General features: G+C 51.3%; 9 protein-coding genes across 9 annotated transcripts; 5 read left to right on the forward strand and 4 right to left on the reverse strand.

Annotated features, from left to right (window-relative positions):
- Nucleotides 1-1,760: 1,760 nt before the first annotated feature.
- DSM5745_08525 (uncharacterized protein) lies at nucleotides 1,761-3,222 on the forward strand (the record flags this gene model as incomplete). Its single annotated transcript, XM_026750541.1, has 2 exons — nucleotides 1,761-2,048; nucleotides 2,098-3,222. The coding sequence occupies 2 exons, from the start codon at nucleotides 1,761-1,763 to the stop codon at nucleotides 3,220-3,222; spliced, it is 1,413 nt and encodes a 470-aa protein (XP_026600554.1).
- A 2,116-nt stretch (nucleotides 3,223-5,338) lies between these two features.
- On the forward strand, nucleotides 5,339-7,049 carry DSM5745_08526 (uncharacterized protein; the record flags this gene model as incomplete). The annotated part of the gene is made up of 2 exons (XM_026750542.1): nucleotides 5,339-5,876; nucleotides 5,923-7,049. The coding sequence occupies 2 exons, from the start codon at nucleotides 5,339-5,341 to the stop codon at nucleotides 7,047-7,049; spliced, it is 1,665 nt and encodes a 554-aa protein (XP_026600555.1).
- Nucleotides 7,050-7,231: 182 nt separating this feature from the next.
- Nucleotides 7,232-7,827, reverse strand: DSM5745_08527 (uncharacterized protein; the record flags this gene model as incomplete). The annotated part of the gene is made up of 2 exons (XM_026750543.1): nucleotides 7,232-7,261; nucleotides 7,306-7,827. The coding sequence occupies 2 exons, from the start codon at nucleotides 7,825-7,827 to the stop codon at nucleotides 7,232-7,234; spliced, it is 552 nt and encodes a 183-aa protein (XP_026600556.1).
- A 711-nt stretch (nucleotides 7,828-8,538) lies between these two features.
- Nucleotides 8,539-9,918, forward strand: DSM5745_08528 (uncharacterized protein; the record flags this gene model as incomplete). Its single annotated transcript, XM_026750544.1, has 1 exon — nucleotides 8,539-9,918. One exon carries the CDS (start codon nucleotides 8,539-8,541, stop codon nucleotides 9,916-9,918), a length of 1,380 nt encoding a protein of 459 aa, XP_026600557.1.
- Nucleotides 9,919-11,620: 1,702 nt separating this feature from the next.
- Nucleotides 11,621-12,566, forward strand: DSM5745_08529 (peroxidase family protein; the record flags this gene model as incomplete). Its single annotated transcript, XM_026750545.1, has 3 exons — nucleotides 11,621-11,726; nucleotides 11,795-12,035; nucleotides 12,101-12,566. The coding sequence occupies 3 exons, from the start codon at nucleotides 11,621-11,623 to the stop codon at nucleotides 12,564-12,566; spliced, it is 813 nt and encodes a 270-aa protein (XP_026600558.1).
- A 139-nt stretch (nucleotides 12,567-12,705) lies between these two features.
- On the reverse strand, nucleotides 12,706-13,911 carry DSM5745_08530 (phosphotransferase family protein; the record flags this gene model as incomplete). Its single annotated transcript, XM_026750546.1, has 1 exon — nucleotides 12,706-13,911. One exon carries the CDS (start codon nucleotides 13,909-13,911, stop codon nucleotides 12,706-12,708), a length of 1,206 nt encoding a protein of 401 aa, XP_026600559.1.
- A 523-nt stretch (nucleotides 13,912-14,434) lies between these two features.
- zrfA (high-affinity Zn(2+) transporter ZRT1) lies at nucleotides 14,435-15,508 on the reverse strand (the record flags this gene model as incomplete). The annotated part of the gene is made up of 1 exon (XM_026750547.1): nucleotides 14,435-15,508. One exon carries the CDS (start codon nucleotides 15,506-15,508, stop codon nucleotides 14,435-14,437), a length of 1,074 nt encoding a protein of 357 aa, XP_026600560.1.
- A 1,390-nt stretch (nucleotides 15,509-16,898) lies between these two features.
- Nucleotides 16,899-17,329, forward strand: DSM5745_08532 (uncharacterized protein; the record flags this gene model as incomplete). The annotated part of the gene is made up of 4 exons (XM_026750548.1): nucleotides 16,899-16,901; nucleotides 16,965-17,030; nucleotides 17,088-17,223; nucleotides 17,286-17,329. 4 exons carry the CDS (start codon nucleotides 16,899-16,901, stop codon nucleotides 17,327-17,329), a joined length of 249 nt encoding a protein of 82 aa, XP_026600561.1.
- Nucleotides 17,330-18,864: 1,535 nt separating this feature from the next.
- Nucleotides 18,865-19,979, reverse strand: DSM5745_08533 (isopenicillin N synthase family dioxygenase; the record flags this gene model as incomplete). Its single annotated transcript, XM_026750549.1, has 3 exons — nucleotides 18,865-19,205; nucleotides 19,257-19,376; nucleotides 19,448-19,979. 3 exons carry the CDS (start codon nucleotides 19,977-19,979, stop codon nucleotides 18,865-18,867), a joined length of 993 nt encoding a protein of 330 aa, XP_026600562.1.
- Nucleotides 19,980-20,081: the final 102 nt, after the last annotated feature.

Below are 20,081 nucleotides of genomic sequence, written 5' to 3' on the forward strand. Positions count from 1 at the left end.
TTTCATACACTCACGCCTACGTAGTAGAGCGTATCCCCTTTCGGAGATTGTTAAAAATAGTAGATGCCTGGTTCCGTCTCAGGTGACTTAAGGCAGATATAAATTTGATTACTTAGGGTGGTGATCTCGCATTTAATAGCGTCGTGGACCATTACTCCGTACAGTGGGTACCCAGTCAGCCGCTCAAGCCTGGAAGGCTAGTAACATATCAACCAAGATGAGGGCTATTACTTATGTCATATCAGATCCATATCTCCTCGTGTAAGCGTCTATGCGTTCAATATCGACATTGTTTGTTCCTTTATGTTGACGAGCACAGAGCTCCTAGCCCTATATGAGCAAATGAAGACTGTGGATTTGACTGTCACTTACGAGACATTATCTCTAGGCTTACCTCTGACCTTCTCCAGGTATTATGACGAGCTACCTATTCGCAGTTATCTATCGTATCGCAGAGAGCTGTTTAGACTTGCAAGATTTAAAGGGCTGGCCGAAATTTGCGATATATTTCGGGTCCCACTCCACTGCTAATAGAATATGGGCTTGGATACTTCACATCTTTAGCTACCTGATAGGCGCATACTGTAGTCAATATGAAACTAAAGCCTGAAAGACGCGCGAATAGTGCGCCATGGGGCGGCAAACTGCAGGGCAAGGCAGAGGCTGTACCCACCACGGAAACCAAGTTTCGAATTCTTGGCCCTCCACTTAGCGTGTGCTAGCTGTAAATTAAGCGTCTCTTACTTTAAAAAACGACCCAAGAAGGTGTAGGTATGTCTGAAATTCAGCCACGTTACATCTAGACTATTGGCTTGGCGGCACTTGGCCATGAGCCAAGAATTCGAAACTTGGCTTCCGTGGTGGGTACTATGCCCAGAGGCCACCCGCCCAACTACCTCACCATTTGCCTGCTGGTCAGGTGTTGATTCGATCCGGAGCGCCTCATGCAAGATATTTGAAAACGGTAGAGAATAATATTTTGGCGATTGTTGAAGTTGTGTCTGATCATTGTTGGGGGCGGGCGCTGCGAGCCCCAAGGATGAATATCCATCCCACCACACTGGCAGGTAGTTACTCTGCCTGCCTTTGTGGGCTCTTACTATATAGCAAGACAAAATGCCATTTTTTCAATGTTGGCCGGGTGGCCTAATGGTAAGGCGTCAGGTTTCGGTTCACCGGAACACCTGCATGTTGGAGCACCCCTTCAATCCCTGAAGATTGCGGGTTCGAGTCCCGTCTCGGTCATTCTTTTTATTAAATTCACTGTTTTTTTCTCCAGCCAAAACGAAAAGGGTTTCTACAAGCAGCATCAAACATTCTTCCTTGACTGCTGAGTCTTATAGAAGCCCATTGTTGTCTGAAAACTGATATTATTATTTCGGTTGAGATAGCAAGACCTGTGATTGGGGGGCGGTGCACAAACAATCAAACAGGACTAGCGGCCTTGGCATTATCCTGCCTTTAACCCCGTCTCGCCCCTGGACCAGTAGACTCATCATGCAGCCTCTCCGCTCCCCAGACTCTTCCACATTCAATGAGCGGTGTATAGACACTATTCTACACTATTAAGCCCTTATGCCTCGTGATCCCTTAGGATGAGCCACCTACTGCCCCTTCTCCACGGACAAATCAGTCTTTCTACGGCCCTAGACGACGACGACAATGTCCTCCAAGAGCTCTCCTATCCCAAACTGCGGCTTGAGTTCTATGTATACCTTTACCAGCACCGCACGGTAATTGAGTCGATCGTGGCCTATCACATGAATCTCAACAAACGACAAACCTGCCGTGTTGGGGAAGTCAAGGACTGGATTTCCGGGAGTTTCAACGTATGCATACCAGTTGACATTGACGGGCAGGATGGCAATGCATCGAAGCGGGTTCTCATTAGATTTCCTTTGCCCTACAAGGTAGGGGAAAGCCAACACCCTGGCAATGCAGACGAGAAGCTTCGCTGCGAGGCCGCGACTTTCATCTGGATTCAGCAGAACTGTCCGTCTGTCCCAATACCTCGATTATGGGGGTTCGCGTTTGCACAAGGCCCATGCGTGAGTGAGTCGCTGGTATGGATTGTCTATACTCCTAACAGCGGCCTAGTTCACTGCGATTGAGCACATTCCCTTCTTGGGCCGATTGAAATGGTATTTTCATCGTGTGGTATCTTCTGTATTTGGCTATCCGCCTCGATCACCTTACTTGCCTCGAAAGTGTTCATTTAGCCTAACATCCGGATATCTGCTCATGGATCATGTCGGAAGCACTGGAACTGCGATGCTTTCTGAATCTTGGGATAAGCTACGCCACGACCGAGCGCGCAGAACCAACCTTTTTCGCGGGCTGAGTCGGATTATCCTATCCTTCGCTCAGTTCCCCTTTGACCGCATCGGATCTCTAACATTGAACGATCAAGGCATCATCACACTCACTAATCGCCCTCTAACGCTTCGTCTCCATCATATAGAAAACGAGGCTGTCCCCACCGATATAGACAGGGATCTGACGTATTCAACAAGCGATAGCTATTTCATGGACTTGCTCTCCTGTCACGACAGCCGGTTGCGCCACGCTCCGAATTCAATACGGGATAAGGCCGATGGTGAAGCCCAGCTGTCAACTCTGACCATTATGCGAGCTCTGCTGCCACATTATTCCTGCCGCAATTACAGACGTGGACCGTTTATTATGACTTTAACAGATCTACATCAGAGTAATATCTTTGTCGACAGTGACTGGAACGTCAACGCACTTGTTGATCTGGAGTGGGCATGTTCCCAACCGGTCGAGATGCTGCATCCGCCCTACTGGCTTACTAGTCGTGGGGTGGACCAGCTATATAAAGGCGAGCATCTCGATGCCTTCAGCAAAGTCCATGCTGAATTCCTGGGTATATTTGAGGAGGAAGAACAAGCTTATTCTCAAGCTGGGAACAAAACCCTTGGTCTCACAAACATCATGCGGAGGGGCTGGGAAATCGGCAGCTTCTGGTACTTTCACGCCCTTGAAACACCCAAAGGTCTGTATAATATCTTCCTAGAGCACATACAACCGAGATTCGCGAAGCTGGATGATGCGGGGATGGTGCAGTTTGAACAGACCGTCTCGCCATATTGGGCACCGGATGTACAAGGTTTCCTTGACAACAAAATGAAGGATAAACGAATATATGAAGGTCGTCTTCGTGACGCCTTCGCGGCGGCCACCGAAGAAAACACTCAAGTCTGAGCCACCTCTTACGGATTGAAGCACGGAGTCGTCCTGTTGAGTGTCACACTTGTGCTCCCTGGCCCCCAGTCTGGCCGGCGCTTCCTTGACTCGCTGCTTTACCACTCGCACTGTCATGCTGGGCACGCCGAAGCGCTGCTTCCTTTCGGCGATCCTGTGCCCTTTGCCCAGATGATGACAACTGCTCCATGGTCTTCTGGTCACTCAAACCGATCGTGACAGCGTTGCGCGCCTCGCGCTGCGCTGCATCCTGCGCGGCTGGTCCGTCGGCCATCTCGTGCTCTACCTGATATAACAGTCTTCTGATTTGTGGCGCTTTCGTTATATGATGTTCTGGAATTTGGCTTTAGTGGGTTCTCTCGAAGAGCGAGTTTAGTATAATCAACGTGTATTTCTGTTGTACATCTCCTAATGTGGTCGACTACACAGGGAGATTTGGATAGAGAAGCAAAGCAAACTGCTTACCTGACAGTATGAGGGCAATATGACTAGAACCGAAGCTTCAGTGGGTCCGGTCAAGAATGGGCTGCCAAAGCGTCTGTTAAATACATCCCCATAGACCCAGACCAAGTTTTGCTAAGTCTCCATCTACCTAAGGGCGAGGCTCGGCCAAGACTGGGAGGAAGCATCGTGACGTGGCAGACTACCTAAATCAGACAGATGCAGCTACGTACTCCCGTCTGCACCCCGCCCTGTATAACAGCACCCGCAGGATAAGTTAGTTGGGTTTTATTTATCGTAGCCGTACGACCATTGATGGCTGGGCCATAGGTATCAGGCAAGAAGCCGGGCAGGGGAAAGCGCCTCTCAAGCCTACCTTCTAACAGGGGACGAGAGTCCTTAAAGCTCAAGGAGCCCGGCCCGCCAATAGAAGTGTTCAGGGGTATCAAAGCGGGCCGTAGGGTGCTGGTTCTTATATTTGTTACCTGGTGCACGCTAGGATGCGTTAGGCGCTTTTTGGAAACAAGCCACCCGTGGTTGTACGTTGCGTTTAGCTGCGTTGCTACATTACAAAATGAGTTGCCAAGGGCATGTTATCGCCAGCAATAGCTAAAGAGAAGGAAGAGATAGTACGGTGCCATAGTTCCACCCGAGGTTCGCGATAAAACATGTGCCTAGTTGGGAATTAAGTTGGGGCGCTTGAAACATCTTTGGCCATTCACATAAATAAATGCAGATATTACTACCATATCATTCCCTGCTTGCTGTATATATTGGCATACCATTAGCACATCCACGAAGTATAAACCATCAGGCATCCATCCGTACCGTTTCAGGTCTTGCTTCTACATAGACGTTATTTTACTTACCATTAACGGTGCACCGAACAGGGGACAAAATTGGAGTTATACTGTACTATGGTATGAGTAGTAAGGCTCTTTCTACGCTACTATCTAATGATGAGGAATCTCTATGCAAGATGATTCTCATCCCTGTCTCTGCGCTTACCTACCCCCAGATCACCGTCCACTTAGTGCTTCCTTCTACAACCTAAAAGGGCTGCTTTTGAGCGCGACAATGAGAAGTCATCGTAACTGTTGGCCATATTGGACAACTGTCTCAGGCATCAGATTGCGGCAGAATGGCCTTAGTTAATACATCCAGGACCTGGGGAACTCCGGACACGACGGAAAAGCACCGGATAATCTCGCAGCCCTGGCAGAGACATCACCCACCCCTCTTTTACATCCTCGGAGCAATCCGTTGGCGACAAGTGGATTGTAGCGTTGATTGGCATGCCGAGCAGGCCGGCCTGCATCCGAATCCTTCGATCTGGCAAATCCACCATTCGCAGCGCCTCAACACCGCATCCAAGGGATTTGAATTGTCCAATCATAACCATGCCCTCCATTAGCCGGTACTCTCATGGAATGCGCGCTATTTACCCCGTGGGGAATGAAGGGATCGACATCGTGCCATTGGATTAACAAAGAAAGCAGCCTTAGGAGGCGCATGACACCGCGGCGCCGTCGGACTTTACATACGGCTAAATTCGAAGCTTGGATGCAAAGCACGTCATGGTACAGGTCTATTTGCTACTTAATGGCCCTCGTACCCCAGGCTAGTTGGGGTAGTTTTCTTGCTCTAGCTGCCTTACCACGGGAAGCCAGCAATAATGGAGAAAACCAATGACTCCCCAGCATCCCTTCACGTCGAAGAACAATTCAGCGGCGATGTCGAAAAGACGAACGACGGCCAATGGCACACCAGCACCAAAGAAGCTCAAGCCGCCAACGCCGCCGAGCACTCCATGACCGTGCGACAAGCCCTACGCGCCTACCCCTGGGCCGTGATCTGGTCGCTCACCATCTCGATGTCCATCATCATGGAAGGCTACGATACGAATCTGATTGGCAATTTCTACGCGTATCCTGAGTTTAAGCGGCAATTCGGGCGGGAGTACGCACATGGGTACGAAGTCCCTGGCAAGTGGCAGTCTGCCCTCGGGGCGGGCGGGAACGCGGGTTGTATTATTGGAGCGTTTCTGAACGGATACTTTATTAAGCACTACGGGTTCAAGAGGGTGTTCATGGGTGCTTGTCTCTGCATGTGTGCGTTCATCTTTGTCAGTTTCTTTGGGAAGAGCGTTGGGGCGCAGGTTGCTGGGCAGGTTCTTTGTGGTGAGTCTCATCCATCCCAGTCATCAATCTTCAGTAAGGCAATGGCAATGGCAGCCAGTTCACCGGGCTGACAATGCAGGCATACCCTGGGGAATGTTCGCCACAATCGGCCCCGCCTACTCCTCCGAGCTCCTGCCCATGGCCCTACGCTCGTACCTAACGGCGTACACAAACATGTGCTTCGCGATCGGACAGTTCCTGTCAATGGGCGTGCTCCAAAGCCTCCTCAACCGGCCGGACGAATGGTCTTACCGCATTCCCTTCGCCGTACAATGGATCTGGCCGGCGCCGTTATTCGTCATCGCGATCTTCATGCCCGAGTCGCCGTGGTGGCTGGTCCGGCACGGGCAATACGGCGCCGCGGAGAAGACGGTACAAGGTCTTATGGCGGAGAGCGAGAGTGATAATGCGCGAAAGGTCGTGGCCATGATGATCCATACCAATGACATCGAGGCAGAGATCGAGGCGGGCAGCTCGTATCTCGATTGTCTTCGGGGCTCGAATCTGCGCCGGACGGAGATCGCCTGCGTTACGTTCGCCGGCCAGGTCCTTGCTGGTAGTCAGTTTGCGTACTCGGGGACGTACTTCTTCGAGCAGGCGGGGATGAGCCCGGATGATGCGTACAAGCTTGCGCTTGGTGGGACGGCGATTGCGTTCATTGGGACGATTCTTTCGTGGTTTTTGATGAAGGGGTTTGGCCGCCGCTCGATGTACCTCGGTGGTATAGGGATGATGTGCGTTTACCTGTTCATCATTGGGATCTTGGACCTGGTCCGGGACAGGAGTGGTGTGAAGTGGGCGCAGTCGTCGCTGTGCATCATCTGGTTGTTCACTTATTCCCTCACTGTTGGACCGCTGGGATGGTCCATTGCACCGGAGGTCTCATCGACCCGACTACGTTCGAAGACCATTGTGCTGGGGAGGAGTACGTACTACGTCGCTATCTTGGTGGCAAATGTCATTGAGCCGTATTTCATGAATCCGACGGCCTGGAACTGGCGAGGGAAGACGGGCTTCTTTTGGTTTGGCAGTGGCTTTCTAGTCCTCATCTGGGGCTTCTTCAGATTGACCGAGACGAAGGGAAGGACGTTCGAGGAGCTGGACATAATGTTTGCGGCGAAGGTGCCGACTAGGAGGTTCAAGAGGTACCATGTTGATGCTTATGCAGAGGATTTGAGTATCAAGGACCGGGCGAAGGAGAAGTAGAGGTTTGCTACGTACATGATCTTTACTCCTCGTAAGCAGTTATATTGTGGTCTTTCTTGGAAATTATTACTGAACATAGAAGAAGAAAGATGAATACAATTCTTGTATCAGCAAATGCATATATAAAAGCAACTTACACTTAAACGAACGATTAAACCAGGCTTTCGCCTATTTAACAGTGCTTATCCCACTCCATCCCGAAGAAACCCTCCCTACTAGACTCAAACGTAGTGCCCACATTATCGTCATTCAAAACTTCATCCTCCAAGTTACTCCCAGCCTCATCATCAGCAGGGACCTTCACATCCAGGAACCTCCACTGATACCCACCAACCCAACTAGCCATAAGAACATCCCTCGCAACACCATTCTCAATGAGCCCCAACCTCGCCAAATTCGCCACGAACATCGCCACAAACTTCTTATTCCACGTAAGATCAAGCTCATAGAAGATATCCTGGAACGTACCGTAATCCTCCGCCTGGATCGTGCCAAGGAGCAATGTATCTGCGAACTCCGAGCGCCTGAATACAAGGCGCTTGCTGCGCGTGCGTATGTAGTTTACGTTTGCGTCAGGGTTTGGCTTTGACCAAGGCAAGGGCCAGATTGAGCTGCCGCTTGGCTCGGAATCTTCGGGGTCAGGCTTCGACCAGTACCAGATTGCCTTTCTGGTTGCGGCGTCGACGAGCACGAGGACCCAGAGGCGGCCGAGGGGGGCGTATGGCTTGCTTATCCCGAGGTAGAGCTCGTAGGAGCAGGGGCAGTCGGGGTCGTGCATTGTTTGTACGCTTGAGAGGCTGGACTTACTGGGTGTCGAAGGTGTAGGGGTTGGGGGGCGGAGTGATAGGGGTGGGCAGGGGATGATGCTTGACATGATGGTGGTAATTGATGTGTAGATTAGTGTGATGATTGTGTTGATCATATCGTGTATAGAACGATGTGTGGATGGTGTTCAATATGGAAAGAGGTAGGGCAACGGACACGGGCATTGTATTTATAAGGGCACTGTACTTGCGCCCCTTTTCCATGCACAAAAGTTGTTGTGTTGAAAGATGCTGAGGTCGTTGTCTGCTTTGTATTTATTGTTGAAAGCCTATATCTCTTTTGAACGTTGCTTTGTGCTATGCTCCTCGTCAGACTTCATTGTACAGAGTGAAAGGGCTTCCAAGGTTGACTGAAAGGCCATGGGCAAAGCCGAGAGCAAAACTGCCTTGAAGGCTTTGTTAGGGCTTGCCGGGAACAAGGCCCAGCTTCCAGACCTGTTCTTGCCTGCCTAGCCAAGCAGAGATCTGGAGTAAATGCAGAGCTCAACGGTGAATAGAGAGCCCGACAGTGAATGGAAGGCTAGCTGTTCTAACATTCACCGTGCTCCAGAGCTCTAGACACCAACTCCAGAGCTTCATCTAATAATCTATATAGATCATGGAGAATACCTTCCCTTTCCCTTCTCCCAACAACCTACGAACCCCTCCAACTCACACCACTCACCATGGCGTCCCTCATTACGCTCCCTCCTGAATGCCTAATTGCGATACTCAAAAGCTGTGACACCCCATCCGAAGCTCTTACGTTTGCCTCCAGCTGCAAGCACCTGCAGGAAGTCTTCGACGAAAACAGACTTTCTATCCTTGGAAACATAGCACAGCGCCAAACCCCTGCGTTCGAGGACGCTCTGATGACCATCCGCGCAACGAGAATCGTTCTTGAGCATTTCAATCACGGCGAGCTCCCACCGAATCCTTTTCCCCTTGACACCTTGACCCTAAAAGCCCGACGACCCACCGCGGAGGATCTACGCGACCTGCGCCAGTGGCAGCACCTGGTCAAATGCATCGAAGACATCGTCCTGAACAAGTTCGAATGGGGCCGAGAGTGCGATGCAACTATCAGACACGATCCTGCAACATGGTCCATCTGGCAGGAGAACTTCCACCGCGCAATCTACCGGTTCTTCCTAATGGGCGCCGTCCTGTGTGGTGCATACCAAGACCCTCTGTCACCGGCAGGTAAGCACGGCAGCCCCCCATCGTCCTTCAACTACTACGGCGACCGGATGGAGGACGCAAGCCACTTTGGCCCCCTACTCAGGCCGTGGGAAATGGCCCATTTCCTCAAATACCCCGTCTTCAACTTCGAGGCCCACCACAAGCACGAGCCCATCTACGGACCCCTGGCAGAGCTAATGAAGAACCAAACCGAGCTCCGCGCACGCGATCTAGCCCAAGACCCCGCTGATGTCCTGCTGAAGGAGATGGTAGATTGTCTAGCCTTCTCCGTAGCCCTCCTCAACCCGACCTTCGAAGATGCGCTGTGGCGGCTCCAACCGCTTGACTACGAGGCAGGACAGGATTTCTCACACATAACAGTCATCCCACTCGGCCACTTCTACCCAGAGATCATTCAGATGCCGAACAACTCGCGAGACGCACACAATACCCTGCTGCTGCATGGCCCTGTCGAGCACGAGGACAGCATAGCCGGAGCCCCTGCGTGGCACGAATCGGCTCCATACATGCGATCCATCCTCTATACCATGCACTCGTATTCCGAGCAGCCGAATCACTGGGCCGAGGGACCTGGGAGTGAGCTGTACCCGACTCCTCCGCCACCAATCCAGATATTCCAATACATGCTCCGCAAGTATTTGGGCTGTCGGTTTGCGGGCGAGGCGTTTGACGATGATTTGGACAGGGAGGATGTCAGCTACATCCATCTGAAGACTAATCCGTTCGTCAGCGAGGTCTTCCTGCATCGTTGGCCAGATGCTGGAGATTTGGACGTCAAGGGCCTTTTTGCTAACGATACTGCTGATTATGAGGATCACATCGTTCATAATCATGAGGTGGTGGTCTTAGCGTGGGAGTACTAGGTCACCGGTGATTCCTTGGTGCCGGACTGCTTGTTTTATCTTTCAAACATCTTTTCATGCTATTTCACATTATTTCATATCATGTCATGTCATTCCATGTTATTTCACTTCCATAAGGCTAAATTGAAGGATCAAATAGGACAGATGTTAGGTCTATTGAAAACTACCCAAAATGCTTAGTACCATAGTAGACAGCTAGATAGCAAAGTATCTGGTCAATGCTGGTGATGACATCAAATGAGAAGAACCACGTTCCTCTCACCGTACATCGCATCTATCCATACCTATCCCCGTATTGTTTGCCCCAACTCGGCGCAAGAATACCATAGGTTCCATACTGCAAAGGAGTTCCTGCTGCTCAGGGTGCCCAGATCTCTATGCTGCCAAACAATCTACATAAATCCAAGGACGTAGCTCTCCTTAATCCAAGAAACAACTTATATTGCACCCCTGCTGTACGTACACGCACACTTCGCTCCATTCCTGCCTGGTGGAATGCTCTACCTAAGGCCTCCTTCCCGCCCTAAACTCCTGCATAATCGCCCTCATCCTCCCCTGCTTAATGCGCAGTTGAAGTCGACGTCTGGGCAGTCGGCGACGCTGAGGTAGATCCTGCGGGGGAGCATGGCTGATTATAGTTATTGTGGTAGATGTATGTAGAGTGCGTTTGAATTAAGTGAAACCTAAACTCCAGGAAAATGGAGTGGTAGCTATTAGGGAAAGGGTTTAGATTGGCCATGTCTTTTTATACCCATCCTGCACCGTATTTGCTTTGTCCAGTGCATTTCTTTACTGCATATCGATGATTGTTGCACTCAAATGTTTCTTTCATGCAAGCGCTAAATGCTCGTCCAGAAGCGTTTGCGTTTTAAAACAAGAGAACAAGTCCAGAGACCTGACAAGGAAGATAGAAAGTAATGTTTGTCAGAGTCAACAAAGCCAGGTTGAAGAGGACTGTAATAACAATAATAATAATAATAAATGGCTAAAGTTTGCCCTCAAATAAATCATTCCGAGTTGCCTCAGGGTCACTAATATCGAAAGTCCACCAAGCAGGCCCGTACTAGGTAGCTTGGTAATCTATTATCACACCTTTCAACACTTCCCCAACTCAGCCACGTCTTTCATTTGGCGAACGGGGAAGATTCGGGATTAGCAGCTATTCTTAGCACTTCTCCCGACCAACTTAAGAATCCAAGCTTCGTCACAAAAGGTGGCGGGAGCTTGTGCTGCCGGTGACCGAATCTTCCTCAAGCAGTCTTGATGCATAAACACCATGCATTTAGGCAGTATAATAATCCCTAGCCTTCCACTGGTCATTATTTAAAATAAAGGAGGAACCTGCAAGACCCAACGTTTTAACAACTCGGGTTCGGGCTCGTACTCGTACCTTTCGCCTGCTCGGAGATCTCGGATGGCCGCAACCGGACAAGCGTACGAGTACGAGATGTGGGGATTGACATAGCCACTTATACAATGAGGCGAGTAGTAAAGAATCAGATTCTATTGGCACATTTGTAGAGTTGTGGAGAGCACTCGGTTTGATAATGGAGGTTACCTAGATGATCTGCAGCAGGGGCGTCATGGTGGCTTGAATTATTCTTGCCGAGACACGGGTGGAATGGAGATGGATAGGTATAAATGGCCGCTCTGCCGCCAAAAGGATCACTAGGCCTCTATGATTATCACACCAAAACTCAACATGAAGCTCGCGACCTCCGTAATGACCGTCCTCGGTCTCGCCTCCGCCAGTCCCCATTACGGGGCTGGCGATATCTCCCACTGGATCCCTCCCAGTGCAAGCGATTGTACGCAAGCAAACACCGTGTCAAATAGCGGTATTCCTTGATAACTGCGTCTAATACCTGCTGCACAGACCGAGGCCCCTGCCCGATGATGAACACGCTCGCAAACCACAACTTCCTCCCCCACGACGGGCGCAACATCACGCGCGACAAAGTCATCGACGGCCTAGGAAAGGCACTGAACTTCAATGCCACACTCGCCTCGCTGATGTTCGACATGGCCATCGTTGTTAATCCCGAGCCTAATGCGACGTGGTTTACTTTGGACCAGTTGAACCAGCATAACATCCTCGAGCATGACGCTAGCCTTAGGTATGTTTACCTAGCTGATCCAGGGGATATAGTCAAGAACTTCGCTAACTGATGGTCTTTTACAGTCGAACGGACGCCTTCTTCGGCAACAGCCACATCTTCAACGCCTCCATATTCGCCGAGACAACATCCTACTGGACGAATGACACCCTGACGCCCGCCATGCTGGCGAACAGCAAGCTCGCGCGGCAGATTACCTCGCGCGCATTTAATCCAACATACACGTTCACCGCATCCACAGAACAGTTCAGCCTCGGCGAGGTTGCAGCGCCTATTGTCGCCTTCGGGAGCTTTGATAACGGGACCGTGAGCAGGGAGTTGGTGGAGTACTTCTTCCGACACGAGCGGTTCCCAACCGAGCTGGGCTGGAGGACGCGTGATGAGGTCGTGCAGTTGATGGATGTGATGAAGATCTCTAGCATGATTGGGAGCGAGACGGACTTGCTTACGGGGGAGGAGAGTTCGGCGGGGAAGGCGAAGAGGGCGGATATGGTTAGGAGGGGGGATTTGCATGCGGGGTTTAAGTGGTGATATTGTGATTACTGTGGTAGCATGGTTGGAGGTTCGCCATAGTCCAGAGCGATCTACAAGCATTAAAACCAAGGGAGTCCTCTAATTTCGTGATTTCTTGGACGTATTTGGAGAATACCATGACTGGCGATATGAAGCCCTAGGTAAAAGCATCCATCGCCCTCTCCGCAACCTCCCTCCACTTCCCAACTTTATCCCCCGCCTGACCCCTCGGACAAACCTCCACAATAGCCCTAATATGGTTAACAGCCGTCTGCATCTGCTCTTGCTTATCATTCAACGTCATCTCCTCAAGTAGATGGCCCGCGCCCTTCTCTAGGCAAATCTTCTCAAACAACCCTTCCATCCGCGATTGCTCCGCCTTATCCTCCGGTGCCCATTTCATATTCCACAGGAACGCGCGTGGCGGATTCCACCGCGGTGCTGGCACAACCCCGCTAAATTCCCAGTCTAGTACGGCGGTGATGGGACAGCCGGGTTGGGAGGGGGCGCACATGATGTTTGCGAAGTGCAGATCTTTGTGGGCGAGGACGTAGGTGACATGGTTCAGGTCGGAGGTGTTCTCTTCTTTTTGGAGCTGTGTGATGAAGGCGCGGATACGAGGTATCATGTCTCTATACGTCTCGAGTGAGGGATGGACTTCGATCGCGTGGATGTACCGCTCCAGACACCCAATGGTGTAGTCGACATAGCGGGAGAATCCGTCCGGGGAAATGGGGTTGAGCGTCTCCAGCGTCTCTTTGGTTGGAAGTTCAGATTCAAACCAGTACTTCTGCAGGTCAGGCATCTGCCAGAAGTTCTCATCAATCGGTGGCCCACGCGTGACTTTTCCTTCGCTTAGCTTAAGACCGCCCACATACCCCTCATCCCAAGGCTTCGCATGCAGCTGGATGAGATAGTCCGTTAACTGTCGGACAAGCGACGTCTTTTCCTCATCGGACAATTTGTCGTAGATCTGGTCGACACTGACGCCCGGCGCCATCTCCAGGAGCGTGAACTCATGCCCAATGGGGTTCTCTTCTGAGTTGTCGAAGCGTAGCACTGCGGGGACGGGGATCGTCGTGTTTCGGCGCACCCAGGTCATGACTCCGACTTCGTTGCGGGTTTTGATATCCGGCAGTTGGCGGCCGGAGACGCGCAGGACGAGGGTGATTGTGCCATTGGGATTTGAGCGTGCGGTGATGTTGGATGAGGGTGGGAAGGTGATGAGGTAGATGGTGTGGAAGGCTGCTCGGACTTGAAGTGGTTTGATGGATGTGGGGGTTGGTAGATCGAGCGAAGTGATCAATGTTCTTATTGTCTCAGTACTGAGAGATGGGGGGAGGTATGTGGCTTGGGTGCCCATAATCAGATTTCGGTAGAATGGTTCACGGTTACCACTTCTTGGAGGTGGAAGCAATTATATATAGCAGAGAGGGAGGCTTCATTCTGGATCAACGTGACATCGGATCTGAAGGCTTATCATGTCTTAGCCTGAACTGTCAAGCGTTGGAGATAATCAAGAATGAGCCATCATGACTCATTGTTGGAGAGCCTCTAGTCAGCTAAAGATACACCACTAGGCTTACCAGCTAACCGTCTATCATGTCTTTAGGATGGTCCAATTTGGCTAATAAGTCCATCTGTTGACAAACAGGGACGCAAGCGAAGGAAACAATATCTAGATATGCCTAATTCTACAGCAGTTGCAAACTCGCCCTGAGAAAACGTGTCGGAAAAGCTGTCTGATTTCAGAATGCCGGTTTGGAACCCGTGGACACTGAATATTCTAATAGACTCCAGCTCTAGATTCCTACATATGCCCCCTTCATCAAAACATCCCAAATCGAAATCCAAACCGCCGCATTCCATCCTACTCAAGATGAACCTCACGCCCACTTCCCAATCAAGCACATAATCCCCGCCCCAAGCAACACACAAAACACCATATAGACCAACTGCGCCCTCTTCTTCGTCCTCTGCGGATCGAACAGAAAGTCTCGTGCCAGCAACTCCACAAGCGCAGAATAAATCAACACCCCCGCCGAAACCGCATTGAAGACACCCTGGATAATCAAGCTCTCCTTGCTCTTGGGATTATAGCTTGTCCTAAGGCCCAGGCCAATCGCAATGGAGATGGGCGTTGTAAGACCGTACAACAAGCACAGTATATACGAGAGTGATCGTTTGTGCTTTGGAAAGGGGATCGCGGACAGTCTGGCGCCGATCCCCAGGCCCTCGAAGGACTGGTGGAAGACGAGGACGGGATAAAGGGTCGCGAATTCGGAGCCCGTCACGCCTAGATTCAGGCCGATTATGACGGAGTGGAAGATGATGCCGAATTCGAGGATTAGGAATGCGGCGATTTGCTGCGAGAAGGCGCGTGAGGCTGTCTGGGAGTTCGAGTCTGATGACGGGGTGGTAGAGTGTTGGGCGGGTTCTTTGGAAGCTTGCTCGAGCTCGGTTGTGTGAGCTGCGTCGGTCCGTGGAGCTTGCGTGATGAAGGCCGTGGTGGCAGTCTCATCGCGCTCGATGCCGTACTTCCTCTCGACGTACACCTCAGCCGCGAGATCAAGCAGGAAGATCCCCACCACGGCGGCAAGCACAATCGCCGCACACCACGAGTACTCGCCCCAGTACCCCGACACCCCGACGCAGGTCTTCGGCCCGATGCGCTTGTAGGCTGGATCGAGGAGGTGGATGAATGCTGTGGCTAGGATAACGCCTGTTCCGAAGTACCGCGCGAAGATGTACACGCTGTGTGGGATTTTCCAGCTGGGAAGGCTCTTGGAAACGACGGGGAAGAAAGTGAATGCGGTGGAGACGAAGAGGATGACAAAGATGGAGGAGATGCGGGCTCCGAGGTGCCCGTTGTAGTCATTGTCGGAGATGGCGTAGTAGCAGAGCACATCTGCCTGGCTGGCTGTGTGGAGGTTGACCTCGGAGGCGTTGAAGGTGGCCATGTTTCACTGAATTTAAGGGCTCAGAGGCAGACTGGCGAGAGCTGCTGTTTAACAAAGATCATAATCCTTGCTTGGTGCCCCTAATATACGGCCACCATGGGGACCTTGGTGTCTCCATGGTGCTTCAACGCTTAACATTTGAGCATATTCCACGACATGTGGGCATAGTGGAGGCGACGGGTATAGCAAGACAACCTGACTGGTGTACTATCATGCCTGTTAACAGGAACAGTGGGCCTCAAAATCTTGGTGCCTGCTCAAGCTTCTTCAGTGGGGATGTCCAGCCCTATAAGGCTGAGCCGTCAACCAGTCACGATCACCACATAGGGATGCAGGCGTTGTCGAGGCCGGTAAAGGTGGGCCTCTGCATATATTCCAAGCTTTGGAGAACTCCCAAGGTCCCCAGCGGATACTCCGGCGGAAACTCTCAGCTTCAGGCCACTGGATGTCCATCCGTAAGGGATCGGGAAGCGTGATACCGCTCGGATGAACAGATGGAAACGGAGGGATCAGAACGCATATCAGGGACTCGATGTTTTCGCCAGAAGATGCAATTTTGCTTCGCCAGCTGTCCTAAACTAGGACAAAAGTTCGCGGTCATTATCTATATGTGGAAATGATTTAAGTTGGCATGCTCGAGCCTTGGTCGGTTTCCTTGTGGTGTAGCTATTGAACGGGCTTCGCTCGGGAGCATTAGGGCAGTTTCCAGGTTGAAAACGGGGTGGAAGATAACACTGGAATCACTGCAATTGTAATCTTCCATTGAGCTACAGGCATCTTGTGCCTCGTGGTATTTGTCTCCTTTTACGAGGAGGCACAGGGTCAATATCTTCCGGGGTTGTGGAAGTAAAAAAGCCCATTTGTCTGTTTATGGAAACAGATACCTCCTATCTAATGGGACTATTCTCCGATAATGCCCCCCGCCCATTCAGTGGCTGTTTCACATTCCGACACTACATCCCCACCATGTTTAGATGTCTTCTCGAGTGTTGTGTTGGTTGATCTAACCGCGCGCCAGGTTTCTTCGGTGATTCCAGAGAACGCGAGGATATATGTCGGGCCACTTGACCAAGCATGCACGAGAAGCGGCTGGCCAGATGCCCGCCATGCGCCTCGGAAACATACACGAGGCAACCATACAACGGACCAGTACGTTCATGAGCCAGCAACTTTAGAATTAGTGACAAATCATGGTAGTCGCGGTACATCACGCGCAGCAATCCATGGATGAAGCCATCCGGGGGGATAACCTCAACATGATGTCATCTTTACCACATCGTAAGATCAGTTTACGTCGGTCTATATATAGAGGAACAGCCTCGTTTCTCAACTCTTCCATCAAATATATTCTTACACTACAACACCGCGTCATCAACAACCAACCCACATCATGGTACGACGCCCACTGCATATCTAGCTTACCTCCCTATGGATGGGATCTAACCACAGCGCCCAGGAACCCGAGCGAACAAGCACCCCCCTCTACCAAAAAGGCAAGAAGAATCGCCTCTCAATGTCCCTGGTACGTAGTTGGCAGAGGAAGTATACCCGCAGGACAATATACTCACCTATCCCCCAGGACACGGAGTCCACCGAGATGATCTCCAAAGAAGAAGCCATCCGCATCTGCAAGGAGCACGGCATATCGGAGCAGGATGCACGAGCGGAGTTCGAGAAAATAGATATCGATAATGATGATGAGATGCCGCGGAATAGTTCGTGCCCTTACACCCCCGTACCATATAGTTGACCGAGCTAACGGAGTGGATGATTTTAGTAACGAGCAAGATTGTTGACAATTTGTCCAACAAGCTGAAATAAGTACAAGACGCAGCTGTGATTGGGTGCTCCTTATTCAGGATGACTTTTATTGATCCAAGGTTGTCGGAGAGCGCTTTTGTATGTTATTGCAGATTCATGAATATATGTCATCTCCCGGTTGAGGGATTCGTTCCAGAGATCGTCACTGTGAGGCCGCCCCAGCTTGAAGAATGGCCAGTCTATATTTGTAGACCTATTCCACGCCGTCGCAAGGCACGGCCAAGCCTATTGTGTTATACGCACAATAGGATATTCGGATACTAGGCAGGTATGGGGATGATGCGATTTATAAGGAACGCTCCCTCATCTGTACGTCGCACAAGGTACCATCTATATCTGTGTTTGCAAATGCTTCTTGGGTACATGAAACGGCGCAGAGATCGGCTGTTGAGAGTAGATGCCGTTGGATTGACAGGGAGGAGGGGGTGGTGGCTGAAACCTTCGGCGTGGAAGCCGATAGATAGAAGCTCGAGCAAGAAATTGATCCGTGATTGGAAGGGCTATCCTAGTAATGCTGCTCCTGCGAACCGAATCAAGGAGTTTCAAGCTCTGGAGTTGCTTGTCTCCAACTGTCACCATATCCTGGGCCCCGCGACTCCAAAATCTATCCCCGTGCGCAAATATACGCACCGTAACAGCCCTAACGACCCTGCTTAGCAATGGGATGGTATCAAGACACCAACAACCCAGAGCTAGCCGTCGAAGACGCGTGGTATGGCTTGTAATTAAATGGAAGTAGGACACAAAGTCCCGCTCAGGGTACTGTAACGGCTCAGCCGCACGGGGTCGCCGGCGGCGTCAGCCCTAGACAACCTACTAGACTATCAACGTGAGATCGCGTCGCGGAGATCGCTGTCTATTCGATCCTCCATCTAAATTGTTCGCGAAGCGCAATTAAACGCAGCTGGTGAATCACCCAGTTGGCGGCTTCATGCCTTTCTCCATGGGGTGCTATGCGGCGACCTTCCCAGCCGTTCTTTTATAGATGGCCATGACATGCCGAGGGAGCTACATAGACATCAATCCTAAATAGCTTTTCCGTCTGAACCACTCTCCTCTGCCCATTAGGTTTTCGTCATGCGTTGAACTCCGTACACGATGAGCTGGTGTCATCTTTCAGAGCGCCGCTGGGAGCGCCCCATCGACGGCATAGATGGATACTTTGTTCTTGCTGGGTAGATGTCAGCCAATGCTTGCGATGGCAGAAAGCACTACACCATGTTTGCACGGGCCCAGGTTGGATTCAAAATCTCGCAAGCCGACGTGCAGCCGGCCCTCAAGCAGGCATGGAAGCAACTGCGACACGAGCAGCGGTGCATTCAGTGCGGGTGGGAAGTTGCTCTATATACAAGGGTTCCATTCCATGAGGAGCAGGCAAGGCTCTGTAGTGATACCATCCTAAAAAACTTTTAAGGAGTGGCTTCGATGAGAGATGCTGAGGTAGGTATAGGCATAGCTACTTGACGATCCAGACAGAAATTGGATTGACAGCTACATAATTGAAGTTAACCCACAAACAAGAATGTCATGTTCCTCTACACATCCCCAATAACCGTCCCCGCCGCCCCATAGCTCTGCTGATACCGGGCAACAAGATGCTCCTTGACCCTGATCGGGCCATAATGCGGCTTACCCCCAGGCTCAACGCAAGTGGGCAAACACTCAACAACCGTATCAAGCGCGCCATCATTGAAAAACGCACACGAGTACCGGTCCTTCCCGCTCAGAGGAGAGACTACCCGGTGCATTGTTGACTTGTACCGGTCGTTCGTCCACCGCTGCATCAGGTCACCGATGTTGCAGACATATGCGCCGGGGATCGGTGGGACGTGGTGCCAGGTGTTGCTTGCTTTGTGGAGGACTTCGAGACCGCCGACTATAAGATGTTAGAAATCCAACCTGAGGGCCGCAACTGCGTTGTACTTACCATCGTCTTGTAGTAGTAGAGTCAGCGCACCGAAGTCCGTATGGGCGCCTACTCCGCGCGTTCGCCCTGCGGCGTCGGGAGGTGTAGGTGGGTAATGGTGCGCGCGACAGAGGCACAGTCCTAGCAAATGCCTGTAAGCGCAAGCTCCTTAAGTCTTTAACATAAGGTCCGTGGGTTACGAAAGACCATACCATCGGGATCAGCCGCAAAATAATCAAAATAGCCCTCCTCCAACCCCAAACTCAGCGCAATAAGCCGGAACATGCTTCTCGACAACCCATGCACCGCATCAAAGTACGCCATATACGCCCTCTGGAACTCAGGCAACACAGCCGGATCCGGCCACTGATTCGGCCCCTGTAGAAATCCACCGAGCGGTCTCTCACGTCGGACAGAGAACCCCTCCTTCTGATCTGGCCCCGCTTTCTCATCGAGTTCATCGAGTTTCTGGCCTCCGATGCGCTCGTACCCGCGATGACATGGCGAATGAGCCTGTGAGACCCTCTCCTTCTCGTCGAGCGGTAGAGAGAAGAATTTCGCGATCTGCGTGAGGAAGGCCTCTTGGATAGAGGGCGGGACGTTGTGCCCCGTTATCTGCAGGAAGCCTTGCTCTTCGCAGGCGGAGCGGATCTCCAAGACGGCTTTTGCTTTTGAAGTTGCATCGCCGGCGAGGTACCCGCTGATGTCGATGATGGGGATGCGAACTGTTGGTTTGGATGCCATTGTCGATGTTCAGGCGGGAAATTGGCCTCGGCGAGTTGAAGACCTCAGAAAGACGCAGTTACAACGCGGGGTAAAGGTGGAGTTGATGAATGGTGCCCAGCT

This window comes from Aspergillus mulundensis, assembly GCF_003369625.1.
Source record: "Aspergillus mulundensis strain DSM 5745 chromosome Unknown scaffold_10, whole genome shotgun sequence".
Taxonomy (NCBI): Eukaryota; Fungi; Ascomycota; class Eurotiomycetes; order Eurotiales; family Aspergillaceae; genus Aspergillus; species Aspergillus mulundensis.